Source organism: Oryzias latipes, chromosome 4, assembly GCF_002234675.1.
Source record: "Oryzias latipes chromosome 4, ASM223467v1".
Taxonomy (NCBI): domain Eukaryota; kingdom Metazoa; phylum Chordata; class Actinopteri; order Beloniformes; family Adrianichthyidae; genus Oryzias; species Oryzias latipes.
In genome coordinates this window covers 20,153,310-20,162,242 of record NC_019862.2, presented here as the reverse complement: position 1 = coordinate 20,162,242, position 8,933 = coordinate 20,153,310, and the positions used below count along the sequence as shown (strand labels likewise).

General features: G+C 36.9%; 1 protein-coding gene across 2 annotated transcripts in view; it reads right to left on the bottom strand.

Moving 5' to 3' along the window:
• Positions 1-3,695: 3,695 nt before the first annotated feature.
• LOC101162995 (BMP/retinoic acid-inducible neural-specific protein 3) overlaps positions 3,696-8,933 on the bottom strand; it is an 89,605-nt gene continuing 84,367 nt past the window's right edge. For both annotated transcript variants that reach the window (XM_004068210.4, XM_020702537.2), the window contains exon 8: positions 3,696-5,586. In XM_004068210.4, the coding sequence (XP_004068258.1) occupies positions 4,470-5,586 (1,117 nt within the window). In that variant the 3' untranslated portion in view covers positions 3,696-4,469. The remainder of the gene's footprint in view (positions 5,587-8,933) is intronic.

The window sequence follows — 8,933 nt, the reverse complement described above, 5'->3', positions numbered from 1 at the left end:
AGACAGCTAAGCCATAACATGGAGATGGACACTCAATTTAAAAAAAACAAAAACATTTTGATCAGACAAAATCTCAAAGATCTTGGAGAATCTTTCAACCTCCGTTTAAGGGGTTGTCATTAGGTGATCTTTCCAAACTCATTAGTATTTAAATTTTCATTCATAAGAGCCAACTAAAATGCCTTGTAAACTTTAAAATCCAGAATCATTCCCCTTCCTTTTATAGATATGACAGATGATGAATAGGGATCAACAGCATTTCCCTGTGATGAACAGGCCACTAGTGGAGGGTATGCTCTGCTTTTCCACCTATGATGAATAGCCCCTCCGGACTGGTGTGACTCTACTTAGGATGAAGCAGATACACAGTAAATAATGGATGAATAAATGAGTATTAAGGGATTTAAGGATCATAAAATATGTATAGCTTTTTCAGAGTTAAAGGGAGAAAATTTAACAGATTATATTTGTTAGGTCATGACTGTGACTGTAGGTGCAGGTCAGAAAACATGCAGTAGACCAATCTGTACGCACCACATGGAACATGACCTTTTGGAATCTTTTCAAACTTGTTCCCAACTTGTGACAAATTCCACAAGCACAAAGATCCTGGCTTTGTTGTACTCCAATGAACCTACAGGTAGGAACTCTGTTATGTGATGTGGAAAAGTCCTTGGACCATGTTTTACACCTACTGTTCTGATTGTGTTGTTTGACACACCTCAATCTGAACACAGCCATTACAGCTTTTGTTGCTCCACAAAGCACCAGCACTTCAGGGAAAAGTGTTTACCCCTTAAAGTAGATTTAAAGTTATGCAAACAGAAAACAAAAGTGTAAAAGATTGACTTCAGTTAAAAAATAAAATTTCAATTAATATGTTATTTTTACAAAACAGCAGAGCAAATTACCAAAGATTTATATGTCAGCAGGATCTATTTTAAATGATGCGTTTGGGGATTGAGAAGCTCCTTCAAGGTATGGTCAATATCTGCCCTGTGTCCAAAAATTGGATTCTTGCTTTTCCATTCTGCTGTGGATCTGTGACTTTTAGAAAACGTTAAACTTTGATGTGAAATCAAATTAAATGTCTTTTGGAGAAAAATAAAATATAGAATGACAGATACTGGTGCATGATGGGAGATGTGTTCAATGGAACATTGGAACAGGGATTTCCTGTCTGCCCCAATGATAGTTGGGGTTCTGATATCAGACAGGAAATGTTAGAAAAAAAGTTTTGACTGAACTAAAGCAGAACAGAAGGAAATATTAATGGTATTTCTAGTGAAATATTTTTTAACAATAAAAATACAAAAAAAATAAATAAATACAAGTTATAACCTTTCCTAAATGTTCATAGCTAAGTGGGTTTTAGAGCTTTCGGTACTGGTTCTTTGCACAGGCAGTTTTTGAATTCCTCTGAGGATCAGAGCGTCTTTCTTTCTCTTACAACACTTTTCGGAACTTTTGGTTATGCAAAAAAAAAAAAAAAACTTGCACTCTCTGCTCTCAATTTCCACTTGATCCTTTCACTATTCCGGCATGAAAAAGCGATTTTCTTTTTTTTCCCGACAACTCCGGCTTGAAAGCATTCTTGCTGTCTAAACGTGTGATTGGTAAGACTCTAGGCGATCCGGGTCTCTGAAGCTGCATTTCCACACCGCTTGCTTTTATCATATGAAATGGTTAAACTTCAGAGAGGCCTCGCACAATGTCTGTATGAGATGCATGCTACTTGTAGCACAAAGCACCTGGAGCACACAAAGTGCTATGCTTTTATTTTACGGCTTGGAGTAAGACATAAACCCCTTGCAAATTACAACAGGCTGCAAACCACTGGGAGAAGCACCTGAGATAAGCGGCTTTGATCCTGTGCCTTCTCCGCCGCCCTCCAGCAGCCATCCGTCAACAAAAATCCAAAGCTAAGAGGAGATCTAAAACTCCGAAAATTGTTTTCCTCTTTGCTCCACAACTTTGAATCCATTGCCCAAGTATTTTACGTTTTTCGTCAGCAGCTTCTTGCAGAAAATTGGATACCAGTTTTGGACTTGTCATTAAAATGGAGAGGGAAAAAAAGAAGGCTGTAGCTAGGGATGGGCAATATATCTGTACCAGTATTGGTGTCAGCCGATATTTCCATAACTTGAGTTTATCTGTGTCCTAAATAAAATAAAAAAAATCTACTGATATTCTTCTGACTGTTTTCAGAAACACTTTATTTTTTAAATGGGTACTTTTTCCTAAACGATTGGGATACTAATGTTTACCATCATAGTCAGAAATTGACTGTATTCAGGTAAATGTTATGTTTTGATAGGGACACGTTGTTCTTAATAGATCCCTAGCAATGGGAAGCTTATGGTTTAGAATTATGTCCATTAGTCAATAAATGGCCTGAATGTTTTCAGATATATTTACAAAGTTTTAAAGTGATGCTTGTTCATAGAAGATCCTTTGCTGTATGTTAAAAAGCTCAAGTACAATGTGATTTTCCAGAATGAGAAAAGTTTTGCATTTTAATCAAAAAACAAAAAGGAACTCTAAACTTTGTGTTACCATAGACGCTTAAATATCGGTATCGGCTAATATCGGCGCAGTTGCAGGGGAAATATCGGTTATCGGTATCAGCCAGAAAAAAAACTTTTTCGGCCCATCCCTAGTTGTGGCATTGGTTTTGTTTGTTTTGTCATTTTTCTTTTTTTTTTTGGGGATTGTCTAACTAGATCATTGTTAGATATTGTTTTGTTTTTTACTTTAATCTACTTCTGAAAGCACATTTTTTGCATATGGAGTTTTATTACACAACTATGTTTAAAAAAAAGACTCCTTATTTATGTGTTAATTAATGAATCATATTTATATACTTTTGCCTATGATTCTGTAAACGTCTGAGCTATGGGAGATACCTGCATAAACATAAACCCAAGGTAACCAATACCAAATATGAGTTTGTTTGTTTTTTTTTAACTACAAACACTTTAAGAAAATTTGTGTTTTTAATGTCATGATGAATTTTTACTTAGCCATTGATAATTACTTAACTTTTAATTGAAATAAAAAGTGTTTCTTGTGTTGACCCACTTTTATTTGGATTTTCATAAAAATGTTAGATTTGTAGTCTTTTTTTGAATAACACATTAAAAAATTAAATAATTACATTCAAAAGTAAATGCAAAAATATTGAAAAAATTGATTCTAAAAATGACAATGATTCAGAAAAATGAACAGCGCTTTATCTATCCATGCCCTGTTAAATGTAAATTTCTTCATGATCAAAACTGTAGCTTCTTAGTTCTTGCCTTTGTCATGGTCTGTGCCGTGACGCTGTAGCGCCTTTCATTTTCTTTTAAAAATTGTCTGTGTGCAACCAGCATATTGGTGCATTACGATTGGTTCTGTTGCGCTTTATTTATTTTATGCCATCAAAATAAATGTAGAAAATTTTCTCATAAAACACAACTTGTAATTGTCAGATATAATAATTCAAGTTTTTGGTGTATTTTTAAGGTATTATTTTCACATTTATAAATGTGTTTTTTTAAGATCCAACGGGAACCCCTAAAAAAGAACAAAATGAAACAAATAACAATTAAAAGTGGTAAAATACAATACTTTTGACCCACTTATGGGAGACTGTTCCCATAGAATTTGGTGGTAATCATGACTGTGGTTATGACTCCCCATTATACCTGATATGCCTATAGACCACACATAAAAATGTATTTTATTCAGTGTATTAACAAAGTTGTACTTTACATTTTATAGACAGTGTTTTTGTAATTTTTCCATCACAAACAACAGCATTATAAAAATAAAAGCACATGTAACATATATCATGATTATGGTACATTAATTCTCCTTTGTAAATCTCTTGTTCCTTTACTTTATTTTAGTTTTTTTCTTATAAAATTCATGGCAGACTTTTGAAAAAATGCTATATTTTTGAGGATGTACAAACATAGGAAACAAGCAGACTGGGTTCTATATTAAGATGGAGGAAAAAAAAAATAAAAAAAAAAAAATAGAATCAAATTTCCAAAAGAACAAAAAAAAAATCATGAAAAAAAGACCATAATGCATGTGTTTGTAAGATGATTACATTGCTTGTATTTATCAGCAAAAGCTTTTCTTAATGCATTTAAGTGACTGACATCTGTGTAAGCTGCAAACATTGCACCACTGGCAAATTATGAGTGATGGCAGAGCTTTAAATCTGTGTTATGATCTGTCAAAGTTCAGCAGGAGTGAAAAGCTGTGAGGCAAGTGTGGTGAAATCCTCTTTAACTCTAGGGTGTTGTACAAATTTATAGGAAAAGCCGATGTGAGAATCTCAACTACACTGCTGAGACTCACAATAACATATAAAATGTCCCCAAATTGTCCACTGAACAGCTTCAGAATTGCTCTTTACCATCATCAGGCCTCTGGGATAACCGCTCCATCTGTGCTCCTGGTCATCTGCCCACTTATTAGCTACACAATTTGGTTGTCTCGTATTCTATGGAGTGCGGCTGCTTGGCACTAAAAGTCTGGAGGGCAGCCTGGATCCTGGCAACGTCTGTGGTTGACAGTTTGAGCCTGTGCCGTAACAGACAGGAGAAGAGATCAAGGGGCTGAGCTCCAGGTGGGGAGAGCCGGTTGACCCGGTCCCGGATCTCCAGCAGCTGCAGTAGGGCTGAATCCTGCGAGCCCTGAGTGTAGGGGTAGTCCAGCTGTAGAATCAAGTCTTGGATCGCTTCAGGGTCAAAGTGCATACTATAGCCATACACCTGGATGCTGTTTATCTTCATGTAGCCGAGATTCTGTCCCGGTTCTAGGTATTCCAAGGGTTCATAATACACTGTTCCGTTTCCGTTCATTGAGGGCCCTCTGACCCGGCTCCGCAGGTAAAAGTGCACAGTCTCAAAAAATGTCTTCCACTTATTACCTAAAGCCAAAGTCCAGTTATAACAGTCATGGGGAAGGTCTAGTTTAGTCCTCTCCCAGTCTGGGTAGTTGTTTTGGTCAATGGGCATGATCCAACTCTCTGAGTGGCTGCCCCCAAACGGATTGATATAGACGGATAGCATTGGGTCCAGTGTGCTGTTCCTGGTAAGGCAGATCTGCAGAGAAATCCCCAAGAGCATGTGGACATGGTTTGACTTATATTTATTACTTTTCAGTGTAAGCAGCATCCTCTTCCTCCACGAGGGGTCAAACCAGTTGTTCAGCCTGACGTCGTTGCTGACAAAGATTCCATGAATGCTGATGCGGTTGTCACGCCTCTGCAGGAGGTAGCGCAGCTCTATATCCTGCAGGTCGATCTCGAAGCCGATGTAATGGTCAGTGGAGTCCGGCACCTCGTTCCGGCACATGCCCTGACTCAGCATGTAGCCGTGGTTGCAGGTGGCGCAGCGGGAGCGGTTTTCATAAGAGCATGATGCGCAGGAAGTGCCCTCTCCCACCGTGCAGGGGATCACACTCTGGCAAGGGGGGTGTTCGTAAGGGCAAGAGCAGCTGCGGGTCTCCTCCAGGTAGGAGCCGACATGATTGTTTTCACTGCAGTACATGATGGAGAGGATGTAGTTCAGCCAGTAGCTGAAAGGCCTGCAACACAGAGAGCAGCAGATTATTTCTACGCAAAAACAGAAGCTGCCTGTCAAGAAATCGAAAATAGTTTGACTCAGATTTATGTACAAAGGACTTAACTTGGGTTTCACATCGACAAAAACACTGCAGACATTAGTTATGGGCTTCCGCCATTCATAAACCATGTTGCCCTTATTAAAAAACCCTTTCTCTATTTGAAACCGAACATATTTTTGATGACACATCATGCTCTAGAGCTGATGCATAAATCCGTCTAATTAAATGTGATTTAGGAGGCCTGATTAAATCCTCTCATTACATAAAAAAATGGGTCATCATAGATGTCATGAATGCTGATGTCAAAAAACAGCCAATATCAAAGAGGCAGATTTTCAACACCTCCCATGTCTGCTGCTTGATCTGGTGGGGGTGTTAACATTCCTGCACTTTGCCTCATCTTCTCATCAGACCTCCTGAGTGAGACTCACATCTTCGTAATCCATTTGAATCGCTGAACTTTTTTGATCAAATCCAACCTGGAAATTATAGCCTGTCGACACGTGCAGTGAAAATTCAGTCCCTCACAGAAGATAAAGATGATTCAGCTGCCATTCACATCGCTTCGAAGACTTACAAACTTTCTAGTCTGTGGCTAAAATAACTAGGATGAGCTCTGGATCATCACTGTCAAGTACACAAAACACTTGAACACTAAGTTGTCTGACTGATGTGAAATATTTGGGGGGGGGGAAAGAAATGACAGCATTGTTATTTTACAGATTCTTCTCTTTGCACCAGTATTACTTACCATTTTTGTTGTACTAGTAAATGTTAGGTTGGGGGTTGAAGGGGCTTTAAGCTAGTGGGAAAGCATGTAAAACAGATGGATGGTGGGAAGTAGGGGCTGCCTTACTCCATTTCAAAAGTCACAACTCAGAGGTGAATTTCTAATGAACTACTGCTGCTCTGCAGAAACTATTTCCTAGAAGACGTCACAGGATTTTTAATTTTGGCTAAAACAACATATTTATAATTAAAAGACCTCTTGGGACGCTTTAAAATAGATCAAAAGATGATTGGAGTGGAACTTGAAGTTTTTGCAGTTTCTTTAGTTTGTTCTGAAACCGTTGACTTTAAAGTATAAGCCAAAAAAAAAAGAAATCAATCCATCACAAAAGTGCTAAAATATCATTTGTGTCTAAAACAAAACTCAAAGATAAAAATGAGCAAAAAAACAAAACAAAAACAGGACAACGGTGAAAATGTTTTTCATTCAGTACATGCTGTAATAGCAGACCCGAATTCCAGAGAATAAACAAGCAGATGGACTGCATGACAAAAATGTAATGTTATCAATCAGTCTCCCTCTTGCTTTATCCAACATCTGTCACATTTTTAGAATCCATCTTTTTCCTCCAGCAGCGTTAGAAGCTCTGCTGCAGGCACCCTGTGCTTTCTGCATAGATTATCCAACGAGAACTGCAGAGCTCTCATTGTGGGGCTAACAATCAACTGCACAAATGGAGAAAAACTAAGAAACTGATACCCAGAAACTTAACTTTGACAGTAACTTTGGATGTGTCAAGTTTTTTTCAACTTGTGAAGAAGATGTGAAGCTTTATAGTAAAATAATAAAATACAATTAAGTAAGATGAAGCATTTAGTTAAGAAAAAAAAGTCCATCTTAGTGTAAAGTCTATCTATTGAGATGATAGGTTGTGAAGGAATTTGTTTTATTATTATCATTGCTTAAATGTATTTGGTGAAATGTATGTTTAAATGTTAACTCAGATTGACCTTTTTACCTCTTCTGAAAACAGTTGTGTTTGTTCATCTGCTTCTCATCCCCAGCTAGGAAGAGGGGGTTTTACGACACACTGTCCTTAGCTGATAAGGAATACTGTCTGAAGTTAGAATCCACCAAATGGGTCATTATACGACACCCCCTAATGAACTTTTTCTCTTTGTCTTGAAACTGTTACCTCCTTCTTCTGTTCTTAATAAAAGGTGCACAGGGACAAGCAGAACCTTTGAGAAGAGAAGCGTGGTAGACGTTTTCTGTGACTCTTGCTCCTCTCCCTCGTGCATGAGAAACTTGATTCTTGTTGTGGTTTGTTGTTTATAAATGTGTTTTTCTTTAATGTCTAGATGCATTTATCTGACACAGGTCTTCTTAAAATTCACCCTATTTGACATTGTTACCACCAAGGTTGTGTTCTTTATGGATTCTTGAAGTACTATAACTTGTAAACAGAAAAAAAGGGGCCTATTTTTGAGTGTTTGTGTATTTTATTGCTGCTTCGAACTTTTTAAATAGCTCATTTTATTGCAAATGCTTTAGGATACACACATCGAAAGACGACCATCCCTGAAATGGTTTCTTTATACGGCAAATCTTGACGGTTGATTTTTTTTTTTTTTTTTTGATTTAGCAAATAAGATAATTATTTTAGGCATTGGTTATTTACTAATCTATGAATATCCTTGTCCCCTGATGTAAAAATGTGTGAGGGTCAACTATTTAGCCAGCATTCTTTGAACCCTTATTATTAGATGAAATGCAAATGAACTATTTCACAAAAAATTACAATGGGATACTTTTTATTTCTTCACATAGAACAGAAATATATCTAAACACGTTTTTACTAAGATTACTGTGAATTTCATTTTTAAAGACCAAAAATAAAATAAAGAAATGTTCCGTCTATGGACGAAAACAGTTTGTCAGATTTAAATGGGTTTGCAAACTGTAATCTTCTAAATGTAAATCATGCGAACAGGAAAATGACACAAATAATTATCTTATTCAGAGGTACAAACACTTGTGGTTTTGATCAGAGAAACAAATAATACTATTCTTCTCGTTTGACCCCTAAGGCTGTGAAGGTCAAGTTGTTGCCACAGCTTTACAACAGCTTGCAACATAACTCAGCCAATCAAAAATCTAGAAATCACTGTACTTAGAATGTGCTCAGGGCCGAATATTATTGATTTTATGACAGGACTTCGCAGGCTAGTAGAAATTTTAATGGAGGCTGCATTTGGCCCACAGCCAGACTTTGGACATGCCTGTCCTAGTCTGACCCTAATTACCAGGATTCCTAACAAGGTTACTAATTTGAACATTTAGTTTGTTTGTTTGTTTATGCATTCTTGAAACTACATGAATGGATCTTTTACTGTTGATAACAAGTTTGTTTTTTTTCCAATATACAGGACTATTAAGGTTTTTCAAGGAAATACTTATCTGTAAAATGTTCAAATTTTGATTCTGATTAAACTTTAAATGTATTATATTTTATTAAAAATAAAAAATAAAACAATCATTTAGTGCCACATTTGTGACAGGCATTCAGAAATGCGCT